Genomic DNA, 19,576 nt, shown 5'->3' with positions numbered 1-19,576 from the left:
GTATAGCAGTAAGATTCGGGGAACCAGCATAAAATTCATATGTCACATGATCAGATTTGGTGAGTCAATGAGGAGCCAACAGCCTTGCGAGGCCACCACTTGAAGTCTCCGCAGCCGTTTTAAAGAAACAGTGGCAGCAAGAGGATCAGCGGCAGTGGGAAGGAAAGAGTGGGGATCTTTCCTGCCCATAAGAGGTCACTAGTCCATCAAGATGTACTGAGGTTCGTTCGGGGAGGACTTCCACTCAGGGCTGATGGGAAGGTGGATAGGTGGAGTCATGCATGGGGGGGTGTGGGTGGGAGGGAACGAGGGGGCTGTAAAAAATGAGGGAGGGGCCTGGAAATAATTTTGGTACATGAAGAGGGGGAAGGTAGAAGGGGAAATAGAACACATGGGATAGAAGGGGATGGAGAGGACAAGGGGACACGCTGCTCATGGATAGAAGGAAAAAGAAAGGGTGTAATGCTCTGGATGTTTGCTTTTTAGGCAATGTGCATCATTTAAAATTTTTTATTTAGCAGAGTGTAAAAGAGAATCCATTTATGTTACTTTCACCAGCATTTATAGAATCTGGCTTTCTTGTGGGGGGAGGGGGAGGGGGGCGAGGTGCGATGTTGTGTGGCAGGGTCGGGTCTGTGTGGGCCAAAGGTGGGAATGAAAGAGATTCTCCGAGGACAAACAGGCTGGATCATACTCACAAGTGGGTCAACGTCCGCGTCAGCCCAGGAACCGGCATTTGCCATAGCAAAAAGAAAAACTTTGCTAGCACCTTCTGGCGCATGTGCAGCATGTACTGCGCATGCACGGATTAACTTCCCACCCGCCATGCAAGCTCGTACCTCAGTTTTCTTTTTTCCACGACAAGGTGTGGCAGGTTTTTTCTGTGCTCCTTGCAGTGGCCGGAAAAAAAGCCTTCTCTCTTTCATACTCTACTTTTAGTCGTGTGTTTTTCCCTTCTTTATTTAATTATTTTCTTTTTAAAAAGAGTTCTTTATTTTCCCAAGTTCCTTTTTTCCCTTGTTTGTTGCCTTTCCTTTTTAACGGTGGCCGGTTTTAGGCCGCGCGGTTGGGTTTCTACCCTTTTTTGTTCCCTTTTTACTAGACACAATCGAGTCTTTTGATTTCGCCAGTGCCATTTTTTCTTCCATGTCATCGAAGACATGTCATCCTCACTCTTATCACCTCTCGCTTAGACTATTGCAACTTGCTTCTCACAGGTCTGCCACTTCTCTCTCCTCTTCAATCTGTTCAAATTTCTGCTGCACGACTAATATTCCGCCAGTGTCGTTATGCTCATATTAGCCCTCTCCTCAAGTCACTTCACTGGCTTCCTATCCGTTTCCGCATACAGTTCAAACTCCTCTTATTGACTTATAAGTGCATTCACTCTGCAGCTCCTCAGTACCTCTCCACTCTCATCTCTCCCTACATTCCTCCCCGGGAACTCCGTTCACTGGGTAAATCTCTATCTGCACCTTTCTCCTCCACTGCTAACTCCAGACTCCGTTCCTTTTATCTTGCTGCACCATATGCCCGGAATAGACTTCCTGAGCCATTACGTCAAGCTCTATCTCTGGCCGTCTTCAAATCTAAGCTAAAAGCCCACCTTTTTGATGCAGCTTTTAACTCCTAACCCTTATTCACTTGTTCAGAACCCTTATTTTATCATCCTCACTTTAATATTCCCTTATCTCTTGTTTGTCCTGTTTGTCTGTCCTAATTAGATTGTAAGCTCTGTCGAGCAGGGACTGTCTCTTCATGTTCAAGTGTACAGCGCTGCGTACGTCTAGTAGCACTTTAGAAATGATAAGTAGTAGTAGTAGACATACAGCAACTTCAAACATTGTACTCAATTCAACCGGACCATCTCAGGTACAGTAACCAATTCTTGGTATATTCAGTTGCTTGGGTCTCACCATAGCCTAGCTCATTGTGCCCTGTGTCTTCGTATGAAGAAAAATACACAACTTGCTCGAGAGGACCGAAGTGAGAAACTTTTTGGTGCTCAGTCTGGTCCTTCGACATTGGTACCGAAGTCGTCGGCATCGAGGTACACATGACTACTGAGAGGCCAACCCACGCTGGGAGCAGTGAGGCATCGAGTGGGTCTCCACCTATCTCGAGGCCTCCTGCTGTGCAGGCCCCCCGGTACCGGCCATCGTCAGACTGGACCCCGAGGCAACGTGAGGATTCGACGTCGTCCTTGTCGTCACCGAGGAGCCTCGGTGAAGGGCATCAAGCAAAAGCAAAGAAGCACCGTCACCGTTCTCCTTCGACACACAATGCTGGGAGCTCCGGGGCATCGAAGCATTCGCCACCCAAGAATCATTGGTGCTGGGAGGACTACTCCCCCTCCATACAGGAGGAGCCGATGCATCAGCCTCTTAGCAGTCCAGTTCCTGCTCCTGAGTCTCAACCGATTCTGCCACTGGCTGCTCCATCAGCCCCCCCCCCCAGCTTTCTCTGATGGCGGCTCTCAACGAGCGCATCCGGGCCCTACTTACAGAACTTCTGGAAGGACTGCTGCGCCAGCCTGCTTCAGTGTTGGGGGTGCTTGAGCCTGCTGTGCATCTGCTGCAGCTGGGTCTGGCCCTTCACCTGCAGTATGGTCCCCGTCCTTGGTGCTGCTTGCGGCTCCGCTGTCGGCTGCCACCCAGGTCAACTTCCCATCGACGTCAGTGGAGGAAGCTTCACTGCAGTCCATATGGGCGTCAGCTTCTTGACATCGCCATCAAGGACGTTGGTCCTCGGCGTCAAGGCAGGCTCAAGTCGAAGCTCCCTTAGGGAAGTGCTTTCCGATACTGAGGAGGAGCACTCATGGGAGTCAGAGGAAGATCCCAGGTACTTTTTCTCCGATGAGTCTTTTGGGATTTCCTCTGAACCTTCACCTCCACCTGAGAGGAGATTGTCTCCTCCTGAGAGCCTCTCCTTTTCATTGTTTGTGCGGGAAATAGCTGAGGCCATTCCATTCCCTATGGAAGTGGAGGATGAGCCCAGGACTGAGATGCTTGAGGCCCTGGACTACACCTCTCCACCTAAGGAGGCAGTGATGGCTTCTTTGCATAAGGTACTCAAGGAAGTCTTTACGTGAAACTGGTTGTTCTCTCTGCTCCCGTGATCCCTAAGAAAACTGATTTCCAGTATCAGATCCATGGTGAACCTGGGTTGATGAGGTCTCAGTTACCCCACAACTCCATGGTGGTGGACTCCGCCCTCAAGAGAGCCAAGAGTAGTAGAGAATATGCCTCGGCGCCCCCAGAAAGAGAAGCTGTCTACTTTGGTTAATGCCCTCCCTCCAGAGCAGGCAGAGCTTTTTCGCCAGTTGGTCAAGCAGCAAAAGGCGTGTCGTAAATTCCTGGCCAGGAGCGCTTACGACACTTTTGATGTGGCATCCAGAATCTCTGCTCAAGGTATAGCAATGCACAGGCTCTCATGGCTGCATGTCTCTGACCTGGATCATTCAGTCCAGCATAGGATGTCTGATGTACCTTGCCGGGGAGATAATCTTTTCGGAGAGAAGGTGGAAGACTTGGTCGACCAGATCAAGGTGCACAATGATGCAATGGCTTTTCTCACCTGCCAGGCGCCTTCTGCTATAGCCTCCTCAACCAGGAGGTTTTTTGGGGGGACGCCTATTCTAGGCGTGTATATTTAGTGCTGGAAAAGTACCAGTTGGCAACAGCTGTGACCGATTATAAGTCATACACATGTGCAAACAATGAAACCATTCACGGGGTTAATGCGAATGTGGCAATGATTGATTCAAGAAATTAGACACAGAAACTAGTATATAAGATGTATATAAGAAACTGAAAAGCAAGCAAAGCCTCACTTTTATCTTGATTTGTATTCTTCTTTATTGTAAGTATTCACTTTGCTTCCTGTATAACGTTCTTATACAGCCTCAGCCCAAGGGAGGGTCGTTGAAATAAATCTTTTTCTCTACTATGTGTTTGTGAATTGTTTACAAAGAAAGTTGGATCTAACAGGTGTAGGTACACTCTGGCATCCCAACAGCCTAGTCAGGCTCAGCCCTAGCACGCTCATTCTCATCAACAGTGTGCACCTAAGGCCACTGCTGCTCCCCAGCAAAAGCAAGGGATGGGCTTTTAACTGGCTCCAGCAAAGCATAGCCACAGTAAATGTGTCTGTACCGGACGACTTGCCAGTTGGAGGGAGGTTAATTTAATCTTACCTTTGTTTTTTCACCAAAGGTGGCCTCTTGTAACCTCCGACCGGTGGGTTCTTCAAATAGTTCGGTTAGGATACATCCTCAGTCTGAAATCCAGACCTCCAAATTGCCCTCCGGGAGTTCATTCATACAGCTCCCAGCACAGGTAGGTACTTGCAGAGGAACTCTCCGTCCTTCTAAAGGCCCATGCGGTCGATCCCGTTCCACCAGGGGAAGAAGGGCTGGGATTCTAATTCAGGTACTTCCTTGTGCAAAAGAAAACGGGAGATGCGTCCCATCCTAGACCAAAGGGCCCTGAAGAAGTTACTAGTCTGAGAAAAGTTCAGGATGTTTTCCCTGGGCACCCTTCTTCCCATGATTCAGGAAAATGATTGGTTGTGCTCTCTGGATTTAAAGGATGCTTACACACACATATCGATACTTCCAGCTCACAGGAAGTATCTTCAATTTCAGCTGGGAATACAGCACTTTCAGTACTGCGTACTGCCCTTTGGCCTGGCATCTGCGCCCAGAGTGTTTGCAAAGTGCCTAGCAGTAGTCGCAGCTTCGCTACGCAGGCTGGGGGTGCATGTGTTCTCTTATCTCAATGATTGGCTGGTTAAGAGCACCTCGGAGGACGGTGCTTTGGAGTCCATGCGAATGACTATTCATCTGCTAGAGCTACTAGGGTTCTTAATAAATTACACCAAGTCCCATCTCACTCCTGTTCAAAAATTGGAGTTCATTGGAGCACTGCTGGACACAGACAGCTTGGGCTTATCTTCCCGAGATGCAGGCAGACAACCTGCTGTCCCTGGTGTCCGCAGTTCGAGCATCTCAGCAGGTCACAACTCAGCAGATATTGAGACTCTTGGAACACATGACCTCCACGGTTCATGTAACAACCATGAGATCAGCTCAATAGTTTCCCAGTGGTATCAAGCTGCAGGGAATCTGAAGGATGTTATCCATCTGTCTACAGACTTTCGCAACTCTCTTCAGTGGTGGACAGTCTGGCCCAATTTGACAAAGGGACGACCAAATCCAAATCCTTCATCCCCTACTGGGGTGGGAAACTCATGTAGATGGTCTTCACACTAAGGGAGCCTGGTCCTCCCAGGAAACAGGTCTTCAAATCAACCTCCTGGAGCTATGAGTGACCTGGAACGCTCTGAAGGCTTTCAGAGATTGGCTGTCCAACCAAATTGTCTGGATTCAAACAGACAATCATGTTACGTTATACTACTCCAACAAGCAGGGGGGTACCGGATTTCATCCTCTGTGTCAGGAAGCCGTCCAGATGTGGCTTTGGGCACGCCGTCAAGTCATTTATCTCCAAGCCACTTATCTGGCGGGTGTAAACCAACAGTCTGGCCGACAGGCTGAGCGGGGTAATGCAACCTCACGAGTGGTCGCTGAATATGGGCGTTGCCGGCAAGATCTTCCGAGCGTGGGGCACCCCCTCAGTGGATCTTTTTGCCACTCAAATCAATTACAAGACCCCTCCGTTCTGTTCCACGCTTCAGACCCACGACAGATTAGTACATAAGTACATAAGTAGTGCCATACTGGGAAAGACCAAAGGTCCATCTAGCCCAGCATCCTGTCACCGACAGTGGCCAATCCAGGTCAAGGGCACCTGGTACGCTCCCCAAACGTAAAAACATTCCAGACAAGTTATACCTAAAAATGCGGAATTTTTCCAAGTCCATTTAATAGCGGTCTATGGACTTGTCCTTTAGGAATCTATCTAACCCCTTTTTAAACTCCGTCAAGTTAACCGCCCGTACCACGTTCTCCGGCAACGAATTCCAGAGTCTAATTACACGTTGGGTGAAGAAAAATTTTCTCCGATTCGTTTTAAATTTACCACACTGTAGCTTCAACTCATGCCCTCTAGTCCTAGTATTTTTGGATAGCGTGAACAGTCGCTTCACATCCACCCGATCCATTCCACTCATTATTTTATACACTTCTATCATATCTCCCCTCAGCCGTCTCTTCTCCAAGCTGAAAAGCCCTAGCCTTCTCAGCCTCTCTTCATAGGAAAGTCGTCCCATCCCCACTATCATTTTCGTCGCCCTTCGCTGTACCTTTTCCAATTCTACTATATCTTTTTTGAGATACGGAGACCAGTACTGAACACAATACTCCAGGTGCGGTCGCACCATGGAGCGATACAACGGCATTATAACATCCGCACACCTGGACTCCATACCCTTCCTAATAACACCCAACATTCTATTCGCTTTCCTAGCCGCAGCAGCACACTGAGCAGAAGGTTTCAGCGTATCATCGACGACGACACCCAGATCCCTTTCTTGATCCGTAACTCCTAACGCGGAACCTTGCAAGACGTAGCTATAATTCGGGTTCCTCTTACCCACATGCATCACTTTGCACTTGTCAACATTGAACTTCATCTGCCACTTGCACGCCCATTCTCCCAGTCTCGCAAGGTCCTCCTGTAATCGTTCACATTCCTCCTGTGACTTGACGACCCTGAATAATTTTGTGTCATCGGCGAATTTAATTACCTCACTAGTTATTCCCATCTCTAGGTCATTTATAAATACATTAAAAAGCAACGGACCCAGCACAGACCCCTGCGGGACCCCACTAACTACCCTCCTCCACTGAGAATACTGGCCACGCAATCCTACTCTCTGCTTCCTATCTTTCAACCAGTTCTTAATCCATAATAATACCCTACCTCCGATTCCATGGCTCTGCAATTTCTTCAGGAGTCTTTCGTGCGGCACTTTGTCAAACGCCTTCTGAAAATCCAGATATACAATATCAACCGGCTCCCCATTGTCCACATGTTTGCTTACCCCCTCAAAAAAATGCATTAGATTGGTGAGGCAAGACTTCCCTTCACTAAATCCGTGCTGACTTTGTCTCATCAGTCCATGTTTTTGTATATGCTCTGCAATTTTATTCTTAATAATAGCCTCCACCATCTTGCCCGGCACCGACGTCAGACTCACCGGTCTATAATTTCCCGGATCTCCTCTGGAATCCTTCTTAAAAATCGGAGTAACATTGGCTACCCTCCAGTCTTCCGGTACTACACTCGATTTTAGGGACAGATTGCATATTTCTAACAGTAGCTCCGCAAGTTCATTTTTTAGTTCTATTAATACTCTGGGATGAATACCATCAGGTCCCGGTGATTTACTACTCTTCAGCTTGCTGAACTGACCCATTACATCCTCCAAGGTTACAGAGAATTTGTTTAGTTTCTCCGACTCCCCCGCTTCAAATATTCTTTCCGGCACCGGTGTCCCCCCCAAATCCTCCTCGGTGAAGACCGAAGCAAAGAATTCATTTAATTTCTCCGCTACGGCTTTGTCCTTGATTGCCCCTTTAACACCATTTTCGTCCAGCGGCCCAACCGACTCTTTGGCCAGTTTCCTGCTTTTAATGTATCTAAAAAAATTTTTACTATGTATTTTTGCTTCCAACGCTAATTTCTTCTCAAAGTCCTTTTTTGCCCTCCTTATCTCCGCTTTGCATTTGGCTTGGCATTCCTTATGATCTATCCTGTTACTTTCAGTTGGTTCTCTTCTCCACTTTCTGAAGGATTGTTTTTTGGCTCTACATTGGGGAACAGGCCTTCTGTATGTGTATCCTCTCATACCTCTAATAGGGAAGACTTTGCTGAAACTCAAGCAAGACAGAGGAACCATGATGCTGATTGCTCCCTACTGGTGCGTCAGATTTGGTTCCCTCTTCTTCTGAAGTTGTCCTCAGAAGAACCATGGAGATTGGAGTGTTTTCCAACCCTCATCACTCAGAACGAGGGGTCGCTTCTGCATCCTAACCTCCAGTCTCTGTCTCTCATAGCCTGGAGGTTGAGAGTGTAGAGTTTGCTTCCTTGGGTTTTTCGGAGGATTTCTCCCGGGTCTTGCTTGCTTCCAGGAAAGATTCCATGAAGAGGTGTTACTCTTTTTAAATGGAGGAGGTTTTCCGTTTGGTGTGACAGCAACGCCATAGATCCTCTCTCTTGTCCTACACAGATCTTCTACACTTGTCAGAGTCTGGTCTGAAGACCAACTCCGTAAGGGTTCACCTTAGTGCAATTAGTGCTTATCTTCGGTGTTTAGAGGGTAAGCCTATCTCTGGACAGCCTGTTTAAACAGCATTGCATTCAATTGAGACTCAAAAGTTACATTTTACTCTGCTGAAACTGCTAGAATTAGTGGGAATATTTAGATTTATATCACAAGAGGAAAGTTATATTCTAAGACAATTTTAAAAGTTAAATCAATTGAAAATTCTTTGATCAGACTACCATTTCTGGTCCCCATCTAGAGAATTGCCTTGATAACAACAGTAGTTAGCTGACACTTTGGGACTTATAATCCCACCCACCCCAGGGTTTTCCACTCATATATAGACAAACCAAACCTCATTACCTTTACTCCTCAATCATACACAAGCAGTCTTGCAGACTGTTAACCCAACATAGTACACCTGTTCATACCCATTTCAACCAATCAGGATGACTTTAATTCTCTGTAATAATTGTGGTGCTTTAGTTTCAAGGCCAATCATCTGGAGACTTAAAGCTTGTCCTATCTGTCTTCAGCTATCTAGTTTACAACAAGAGGTCAGTAAAGTATTGCAAGAATTGTATGCAATTAAAGCAGCTTCTAAAACTACACAGAAAAATAACTTCTCACCACTGCCTCAAAGAATAAAACCACATAAGAACAGATGGTTCACAGTAGGCTCAGGCAGACTTCGTCAGGTGACACAGAAGCATCCACCCGCACAAGTGTTGCCACTAGAGAATTCTTTTGCTCCATTACAATACTGTGATGCCCCTGAAAATAGAACTGAGGCAGAGGAAAAAGCAATAAAGTTGGAACAAAAAGACACGAAGGTACCCAAAGTAAAAACACACCCCCAAATCACTAATGTTGGAACACATAACAGGAAATATAGATGGAAAGCGATGGCCACAAATGCTCGTAGTCTAAGCAATAAAGTTCACGACCTTCAAGCCCTGATGTTGGAAGCAGACTTAGATGTTGCAATCACAGAGACGTGGCTCAACGGTTCCCACGAATGGGATGCAAGCATACCAGGCTATAATCTATTTAGGAAGGATAGAGAGGGTCGTAAAGGTGGAGGAGTAGCTCTGTATGTGAGGAATGATATCACGGCGACTGAAATGACAGGGACCTGGGGAAAGGAAGAAGCGATATGGATCACCTTAAAAAGAGATGATAGAACCTCTGTCCACGTGGATGTTGTCTACAGACCCCAGACACAATTAGAGAAACTAGATAAAGATCTGATCGCAGATATTCAAAAATTAGGAAAGAAAAAAGAGGTTCTGTTGATGGGAGATTTCAGTGTGCCAGATGTAGATTGGAAGGTTCCGTCTGCCAAATCAGAAAGAAGTAGAGAGATCGTGGATGCTTTCCAAAGTGCTCTGCTCAGATAGATGGTGACGGAACCCACGAGGGAGGGAGCGATGCTGGATCTGGGGCTCACAAATGGGGATAGTGTGTCAAATGTCCGAGTGGGTGCACACCTGGGAAGCAGTGACCATCAAACGGTTTGGTTTGATATGACGGCTGAAGTGGAGGGCGGCCACTCTAAACTCAAAGTCCTGGATTTCAAGCGTGCTGACTTTAGTAAAATGGGGGAATACCTGAGGAAGGAGATGATGGGCTGGGAGGACGTACATAAAGTGGAAGGGCAGTGGTCCAGGCTGAAAGAAGTAATAAATAGGGCCACAGACCTTTATGTAAGGAGAGTAAATAAAAGCAAGAGAAAAAGGAAACCGATATGGTTCTCCAAGCAAGTGGCTGAGAAAATAAAGGCTAAAGAGTTGGCGTTCCAGAAATATAGAAAATCTCAAGAAGAGGAACACGGGGAAGAATACCGGATGAAACTGAAAGAAGCCAAGAGAGAGGTACGTCTGGCGAAGGCGCAAGCGGAAGAACAAATGGCTAGAAATGTAAGGAGGGGCGACAAAAATTTCTTCAGGTATATTAGTGAAAGGAGAATGACTAAAAAGGGAATTGTGAGACTAAAAGATACAGAGAACCGCTATGTAGATAATGATGAAGAAAAAGCCAATTTGCTAAATAGGTACTTTTGTTCTATTTTTACTGAAGAAAATCCTGGAGAAGGACCGCGAGGGACTGGCAAAAGTACACCTGAGAATGGAGTGGATACAGAGAGTGTGTATCAACAACTTGGAAAGCCATGGGACCGGACGGGATCCACCCCAGAATATTGAGGGAGCTCAGAGAGGTTCCGAGGGACTGGAGAACGGCGGAGGTGGTCCCTCTTCACAAAAGTGGTGATAGGGAAGAAGCTGGAAACTACAGGCCGGTAAGCCTCACTTCGGTTATTGGAAAAGTAATGGAAGCCATGCTGAAGGAAAGGATAGTGAATTTCCTGGAAGCCAATAAGTTGCAAGATCCGAGACAACATGGTTTTACCAGAGGGAAATCGTGCCAAACGAATCTCATTGAATTCTTTGATTGGTTAACTGGAGAATTGAATCATCGACGTGCTATAGACGTAATCTACTTAGATTTTAGCAAAGCTTTTGACACGGTTCCCCACAGGAGGCTCTTAAATAAACTAGATAGGCTGAAGATAGGTCCCGAAGTGGTGAACTGGATTAGGAACTGGTTGACGGACAGACGACAGACGACAGAGGGTGGTGGTAAATGGAGTTCGTTCGGAGGAGGGAAAGATGAGTAGTGGAGTGCCTCAGGGATCGGTGCTGGGACTGATTCTGTTCAGTATATTTGTGAGTGACATTGCCGAAGGGTTAGAAGGTAAGGTTTGCCTATTTGCAGATGATACTAAGATTTGCAACAGAGTGGACACCTGGGAGGGAGTGGAAAGCATGAAAAAGGATGTGAGGAAGTTAGAAGAATGGTCTAAGGTTTGGCAATTAAAATTCAATGCGAAGAAATGCAAAGTGATGCATTTAGGGAGTGGAAACCCACGAGAGACTTATGTGTTAGGCGGTGAGAGCCTGATAGGTACTGAGGGGGAGAGGGATCTTGGGGTGATATTATCCGAGGATCTGAAGGCGATGAAACAGTGTGACAAGGCGGTGGCTGTAGTGAGAAGGTTGCTAGGCTGTATAGAGAGAGGTGTGATCAGCAGAAGAAAGGAAGTGTTGATGCCTCTGTACAAGTCATTTGTGAGGCCCCACCTGGAGTATTGTGTTCAGTTTTGGAGGCCGTACCTTGCGAAGGATGTTAAAAAAATGTAAGCGGTGCAAAGAAAAGCTACGAGAATGGTATGGGATTTGCGTTCCAAGACGTATGAGCAGAGACTTGCTGACCTGAACATGTATACTCTGGAGGAAAGGAGGAACAGGGGTGATATGATACAGACGTTCAAATACTTGAAAGCTATTAATCCGCAAACAAATCTTTTCCGGAGATGGGAAGGCGGTAGAACGAGAGGACATGAAATGAGATTGAAGGGGGGCAGACTCAAAAAAGATGTCAGGAAGTATTTTTTCACGGAGAGGGTGGTGGATGCTTGAAATGCCCTCCCGCGGGAGGTGGTGGAGATGAAAACGGTAACGGAATTCAAACATGCGTGGGATATGCATAAAGGAATCCTATGCAGTAGGAAGGGATCCTCAGAAGCTTAGCCGAAATTGGGTGGCGGAACAGGTGGGGGATGAGAGGTTGGTGGTTGGGAGGCGAGGATAGTAGAGGGCAGACTTATACGGTCTGTGCCAGAGCCGGTGATGGGAGGCGGGACTGGTGGTTGGGAGGCGGGAAATACTGCTGGGCAGACTTGTACGGTCTGTGCCCTGAAAAAGGCAGGTACAAATCAAGGTAAGGTATACACATATGAGTTTATCTTGTTGGGCAGACTGGATGGACCATGCAGGTCTTTTTCTGCCGTCATCTACTATGTTACTATGTTATTATGTTACTATGTAGTTTGCTTCATGAGAGGATTGCTTTTGTGAAATCTCCCTGTCAAACCTCCACCAGTCTCATGGGGTCTCAATGTCGTTCTCACCCAGCTGATTAAAGCTCCTTTTGATCCACTGAATTCCTGGTCGTCTGAAGTACTTGACCTGGAAGGTCATTTTCTTGGTGGCTGTTACTTCACTACTACTACTACTACTACTTAGCATTTCTATAGCGCTGCCAGGGTTACGCAGCGCTGTACAAGTTTAGCATGGGGAAGGACCGTCCCTGCTCAAAAGAGCTTACAATCTAAAGGTTACAAACTATGTAGTCAGTGTAGGTATCATGAGTGGGGAAGGTGGTTATGCGCCAAAAGCAAGGGAGAAGAGATGGGCTTTGAGTAAGGACTTGAAGATGGGCAGGGAGGGCGCATGACGTATGGGCTCGGGAAGGCTGTTCCAGGCATATGGTGATGCGAGGCAGAAGGGGCGGAGTCTGGAGTTAGCGGTGGTGGAGAAGGGTACAAATAGGAGTGATTTGTCCTGAGAGCGGAGGTTACGGGTGGGAACATACGGGGAGAGGAGTGTAGAGAGGTACTGGGGGGCTGCAGATTGAGTGCATTTGAAGGTTAAAAGGAGAAGCTTGAACTGTATACTGTAGCGGATTGGGAGCCAGTGAAGTGACTTGAGGAGAGGGGTGATAGAGTATCGGTTCACGCGGTAGATAAGACGTGCGGCAGAATTTTGGTTAAGCGGGAGGCCAGTGAGAAGAAGGTTGCAATAGTCAAGACGAGAGGTGACGAGCGAGTGGACGAGGGTTCGGGTGGTCTGTTCAGAGAGGAATGGGCGAATTTTGCTAATATTATAGAGGAAGAAGCGACAGGTTTTAGCTGTCTGCTGGATATGGGCAGAGAAGGAGAGGGAGGAGTCGAAGATGACTCCGAGATTACGGGTTGAAACGACGGGGAGGATGAGGGCGTTGTCAACAGAGACGGAAAGTGGGGGAAGAGGAGAAGAGGGTTTGGGTGGAAAGACAAGGAGCTCAGTCTTTGCCATGTTCAGTTTCAGATGCCGGTTGGACATCCAGGCAGCGATGTCTGAAAGGCAGGCCGAAACTTTGGCCTGGGTTTCGACCGTGATGTCGGGAGTGGAGAGATAAAGCTGGGTGTCATCAGCATAGATGGTACTGGAAACCATGTGATGAGATCAGCGAGCCCAGGGAAGAGGTGTAGATCGAGAAAAGAAGCGGTCCAAGGACAGAACCTTGAGGAACCCCAACAGAGAGCGGGATGGGGGTGGAAGAAGAGCCATTAGAATATATTCTGAAGGTGCGTTGGGAAAGATACGAAGAGAACCAGGAGAGACGGAGCCCTGGAACCCGAATGAGGACAGTGTGTCAAGAAGTAAATTATGATTGACAGTGTCAAAGGCGGCAGATAGGTCGAGGAGGATGAGGATGGAATAGTGACCTTTGGATTTGGCAAGGAACAAGTCATTACAGACTTTAGAGTGCTGTTTCTATCGAGTGTAGTGGGCAAAAGCTGGATTGGAGCGGATCGAGGATGGCCTGAGAGGAGAGGAAATCAAGGCAGCGGCTGTGGACAGCGCGTTCAAGTAATTTGGAGAGGAAGGGTAGGAGAGAGATGGGGCGGTAGCTGGAGGGACAGGTGGGGTCTAGTGGTGGTTTTTTGAGAAGTGGTGTGACTACTGCGTGCTTGAAGGTGTCAGGGACAGTAGCAGTGGAGAGAGAGAGATTGAGGATTGTAAGCTCTTTGAGCAGGGACTGTCTTTCTTCTATGTTTGTGCAGCGCTGCATACACCTAGTAGCACTATAGAAATGCTAAATAGTAGTAGTAGTAGGATGTGACAGATTGAGGGGTTGACTGTAGGAGAGATGTTGTTAAGCAGATTGGTGGGAATGGGATCAGAGGAACAGGTGGTGCACTTAGAGGAAGAGAGAAGGCGAGCAGTTTCCTCTTCGGTGATCTCAGGGAAGGAGGAGGAGGCCAGGCTAGGTTGGTTGGGGAAGTGGGTTAAGAAGTCGCAGGGAGGAGAAGGCTTGGAAGTGAATTCAAGGTTTATCTTCTGCACCTTATCGCGGAAGTAGTCAGCTAGTGTTTGAGGAGAGAGTGGGGGGGGGGGGGGGTGGGAGCGGAGGGCACTTTAAGTAGGGAGTTGAGGGTGGCGAAGAGGCGACGAGGGTTGGAGCCAAGAGAATTAGTTAATTGAGAATAATATTCCTGTTTGGCAAGGAATAGGGAGGACTGGAAGGAGGATAGCATGAATTTGTAATGGGTGAAGTCTGACAGGGTGCGAGATTTCCTCCAGAGTCGTTCAGCAGATCGGGTGCAGGAGCGAAGGTAACGGATGCAAGGGGTTAACCAGGGCCGAGGATTAGTGCGCTTAGTGGGTCGAGAGACAGATGGTGCTAGGGTATCCAGAGCAGTGGAGAGAATTTCATTGTAGGCAGAGACAGCCGTGTCGACAGATTCGGAAGACGAGATGAAAAGGAAGAGATTGGAGATGTGAGAGGATAGGGTAGGGGGGTCGACGGCCTGGAGATTCCTGAAGGCAGTGGCTATAGTTGGGCGAGGTTGAGGGGGAGGGTGATGAAGTGTGAGGGTGATTAGGTGATGATCTGAGATAGGAAGGACTGAGGTGCAGAAATTGGAAGGTGAGCAGGAAGAGAAGAGAACAAGGTCGAGACAATGGCCATTACGGTGAGTAGGGGTGGTAGAGCATAGTTGGAGATTAAAGGAGGATGTCAGAGTGAGTTATTTAGAAGCGTAGGAGTTGGATGGGTCGTCAACGTGAATATTAAAATCACCAAGAATGAGGGATCAAGAAAGACGGTGAGCCAAGCGTCAAAGTCAGTAAGGAAGGAAGAGAGGGGCTTATCAGGGGGGCGGTAGATGACTGCAACTCTGAGTGGTGTCGGGTAGAATAGCCGGATGGCATGAGTTTCGAAGGATGAGAAGCAGTGAGACTGTGGCAGGGGGAGGGTTGGAAACTACAAGAGGGTGAGAGAAGAAACCCAACGCCTCCACCACGTGCGTCTGGGCGGGGAGTGTGGGAGAAAAGATATCCTCCATGGCATAGGGCTGCGATTGAGGCAGTGTCGTTAGGGGTTATCCAAGTTTCAGTTAAAGCGAGCAGTTGAAGGGACCGGGAGATGAACAAATCGTGGGTGAAGGAGAGTTTGTTGCATACTGAGTGGGCATTCCATAGGGCACACGAGAAGGGGAGGGAAGCGGGGGGGGGGGGGGGGAGAAGGGGAATAGAGATGAGATTGGAGGAATTCTGGGATCGGTTACGTGGATATGGAGAGAAGAGATGGGGGGGACCTGGATTGGGATTGATGTCACCTGCGGAAAGTAGGAGAAGGTGTAAGAGAGTGCGGAGGAGGGTGGGGGAGGAGGGTCAACGAAGATGACGAAGACGGGATGTGTTGAGGAATGGGGATGGGTTAATGGTGGGGAGGAAGTGTAGAAGGTTGAGAGCTAGGAATGACGAGGGGGGCAGGAGAGCTGGGAAGTGGTGGGGGGAGGTAGGGGCAGGACGGGAGGGGACAAGGGTGGGCAGTGAGTTCCTGAGGTAGACAGTGGAAGGGGAGGGGGGAAGAGGTTAAGAAGGGACAGGACGATGAAGAGAATGTGTATAGGGGCCATATATAGGGGCTAAGGTGGATGCGGGTAGATGTGAAGTGGCTAAGGTGATAGGAGTAGAGGAGGAAGGCAGGAAGGCTAGGACAGGGACAGCAGGCAGCAGCTAAGGCATAGGGAGTCATGGTGTTTAAAGGAATCCTAGCCAAAAAGCACCTGGAGACTCTGTGCATATGGAGCGAGGGCCCTGGGAAGCTCGGGGTGGACCTGGGTGTCACCCCGGAGAAGGCTGTAAGGATATGCAGATGAGCTGCAAGTCCTCCACAGCACCTGAAAGGCAGCCGGTGATAGAGCTGGGCACCTCTCAGCTGAGGAAAGGCTTACCAGGGGTTAGGCCAAAGCCAGCATTCCTCCCCCTGAGGGTCGCCTTCAGCTCGTAGGGTCAGTGAGCTTCAGGCCCTAGTAGTGGATTCACCTTATACTAAGTTTCATCACAACAGAGTAGTCCTCCGCATGCACCCTTAGTTCCTGCTGAAGGTGGTGTCGGAGTTCCATCTGAAACAGTCTGTTGTCTTGGCAGCATTTTTTTCCTCATCCTCATGCCCATCCTGGCAAAAGCAGCTTACACACCTTAACTGCAAGAGAGCATTGGCCTTTTACGTGGAGCAGACGAAGCCCTTCAGACAGTCCACCCAGTTGTTTGTTGCTTTTGATCCCAACATGAGAGGAGTAGCCATCGGAAAACGCACAATCTTTAATTGGCTAGCAGATTGCATATCCTTCACTTATGCCCAAGCTGGGCTGACTCTGGAGGGCCATGTAATGGCTCATAATGTCAGAGCCATGGTTGCGTCAGTGGCTCACTTAAAGTCAGCCTCCATTTAAGAGATTTGCAAAGCTGCAACGTGGTCTGCAGAATCTGTTTGAGGTTTAGAATCCAACTCCACCCACCTAGGCCTGTTTTATTCTGTTTCAGGCTGCACTCTCAGCTAGCTGTATATAGTTTCATGTTAATCTACGTTATGTCCTTGCCGTTATGAGGCCCAATTCACCAATGTTTATTGTTTTGGGTGATCCTGAATGCTAGGATGTTAATCTGGTCATGAGCGCTTGTGCCTAGGCCGAGATGTAGGAAGGACCTTGGCCAAGGCCTAGGGTAGACTAAACAGTCGCTAAGCAATACCACGGCCACAAAGCCCCGTACACTCAGAACAATCAACCAGCACCAGCAGAAAAGGGAGATAGACCACTCAGGCGGGCCTCACGGTCGATCCAGAACCCACTCGTACAGAGTCCAAGCATACGGGCCTCACAGCTGAACTGTAACCGAGTGATACACTATGGAATGGAAATGAACATTGAGGGGTCCTCGAAAGGACTGGAGCTGATGCAACGCGCAGAGCGCTAGCTAGTGACACAAGGGAAAGATTTCAAAAACATGAAAAAACAAATAATCATGTTGGGATCTTATATTTCTTTCAGGAAGCAATTCCACCATTTAGTACCTTGTATGAAAAAGTAGCTGAATATATAGATTTTTAAACTACTTTCTTACAAGTAGGAAAATGAAGACGCAGGTAGTTTCTTGCACTAAAGACTGAATTGCTAGAAGGCAAAGTAATAAGGGGCAACATATAGTCTGGGGCAAAACCATACAAAATCTGAAATATGAGAACACAGAGTTGAATGCAATCCTGGTGCTAATGGGAAGCCAGTGCTAATGAATCAGCAAAGGAGTAGTCTTGGGCAGTTTGCAGTTTTGCTTTTATATTGTTTCTGCTGGGTTTTTTTCATATGTACGATTTATTGTTTTGCCTCAAGATGCAGAAAAATAAAAGCATTAAATTAACAATAAAAAAATCCATTAATTTAAAGGAAATCTTGCATATACTTCAGATTTGCACTGTTAATTTTCACATTTCTCTCTGTTTTCAAACTTCTTTCAGTATCAACAAACCTGGTATCATGAGGGGCCAAACAGCCTGAAAACAGCCAGACTCTGGATTGCTCGCTATTCATTACCTCGGTGAGAAATTTCAAGTAGTGAAGGGGGGGGGGGGGTCACATAGCAAAATAGAGAATTCATGTTTTAGCTAAAGCATTTTAACCCAGATTTTGCCAAATTGTAGACTCAATCAGTCCTAGTGACAGCTGGCATCACTGGCCCTTGGCGTGAAAGATAGTAAATAAGGTCCATCTAGTCTGCCCAAGTAACAGACCCAGCTTCTTCTAAAATGCCCTCCGTCACCCCTGGGACCACGAGACTAGCACCAGTAGCACCTGTCTATGCAATTCTAGTTATTATTTAGCCTCTTCTATTTGCATGTCTGTGATTAATCTGGTTCTAATTATTTTATGGCGATCTATTCTAAGCCTTTTTCAAATAAGTCCTTATATAAAAATAAAGCGTTGGAGTTGTATATCTGACTGATTTCTGTTTTCCATTTCACATGTACCCTGTTTACTAGCTAAACACAGTTACAGCACAAAATAAAATGTAATCCAGTATTCACTGTGTGTGGTTTGTGTAACTGATGCCATCAAGCTGGTGTTAGCTAGCAAAGAACAGTTAAAGATCTGTCAGATGGTCCCTAATGACATCAGTACAGAGAAAAAGCTTTTCTGGCCACTATACAGGGAATTAATGATACGCTATATCAATACTAGTTTTGGTAGTTCAGCTTTATGTCTTAGTGGCAGTGCTGTGTGTTGCTGTGTGTAAGGTCCCTGGCTCGAATCCTCGGTCAGGTTTTCTGCACCCTGGCTCAGCTGAGAGTTTTGCAAAGTGGTGGTGTTAGCTCCTGGAAAGGAGAAAGTCATAGTCACCAGTACCTGGGGGCCAGATTTAGACCACATTTAGGGTTTCATGAAGAGCTTTGATGCCTATCCCCCAGCCTCAGGACCATTACTACAATGACCAGACTTCAGAGGTTAGGTCTGTTGATAAATAGAGACAAAATCCCTGGGTAGTTGCAAATTAAGACTCATAGTGACAGAACCCCAGCAATGGATCCATTTGAATGGATTTTAAAGAATGCACTATTGGGTCAAGAAAGATGTCTACTGATGAACACATAAAGATAAGAAACACTAGATTAAATTAACACTGAGGGCCCTGCTTACTAAGCTGTGCTGTAGGCGTGCAAAACTTTTTAGTATGCACTAACCCTAGAGACATCCGTAGGAATATAATGGGTATCTCTATCATTAGCACACACTAAAAAGTTAGCGCGCCTACAGCGTGGGTTAGTAAACGGGATCCTGAGCATGTTAAAGTGACACAGAGCAGTGGCATATTGATTACATGGCATCGCTGTTGTACTATCCTATTATAACTATCTCTAGAATGCTTTATCACCTCTGTATCTTGGGGCAATGTGTACTAAAACACGTGGATTGGATTGTTTTTCTCTCTGCTGTGGCACAGAGCACTGAGACGGTTAGACGAAGCTCGTAAGCAGAAAGAGATTCCAGAGTCAACCAGAACATCACAGAAGCAAGAGCTACATAAATCTCTACGGGTGAGAAGTGTCACACTAGAAATGAGAGCACTCTGTGCCTTGGGAATGCATAGCTCATGTAAAAATATGCTGCACAATCAGATGCATGAGTCAAATGGCATCAACATGTTTAACCCCTCTACAATTTTTCACAGATTATTTATTTATTTATTTATTACATTTGTACCCTGTGCTTTCCCACACATGGCAGGCTCAATGCGGCTTACATAGTAACAATATAAAAAAATTACAAGTCATGAGAAGAATATACAATTTGTGGTAAACGTAATATTAATGGGGTTAATGGATAAGTAAATTGATTATGGATTATGTAAATAGACAAAGGGATGTCCAAGTCTAGACAGTTACAATTTACACAATATTT

At 47.0% G+C, this 19,576-nt stretch overlaps 1 protein-coding gene across 4 annotated transcripts in view; it reads left to right on the top strand.

The window, feature by feature from the left end:
• PRPF4 (pre-mRNA processing factor 4) overlaps window positions 1-19,576 on the top strand; it is a 682,089-nt gene that overhangs the window by 394,096 nt on the left and 268,417 nt on the right. For all 4 annotated transcript variants that reach the window (XM_030206511.1, XM_030206510.1, XM_030206512.1 and 1 more), the window contains exons 5-6: window positions 17,638-17,717; window positions 19,119-19,212. In XM_030206511.1, coding sequence (XP_030062371.1) covers window positions 17,638-17,717; window positions 19,119-19,212 — 174 coding nt within the window. The remainder of the gene's footprint in view (window positions 1-17,637; window positions 17,718-19,118; window positions 19,213-19,576) is intronic.

This window comes from Microcaecilia unicolor, chromosome 6, assembly GCF_901765095.1.
Source record: "Microcaecilia unicolor chromosome 6, aMicUni1.1, whole genome shotgun sequence".
Classification (NCBI taxonomy): Eukaryota; Metazoa; Chordata; class Amphibia; order Gymnophiona; family Siphonopidae; genus Microcaecilia; species Microcaecilia unicolor.
The sequence above is the reverse complement of the archived record's forward strand: the minus strand, read 5'-3'. Positions and strand labels throughout refer to the sequence as shown.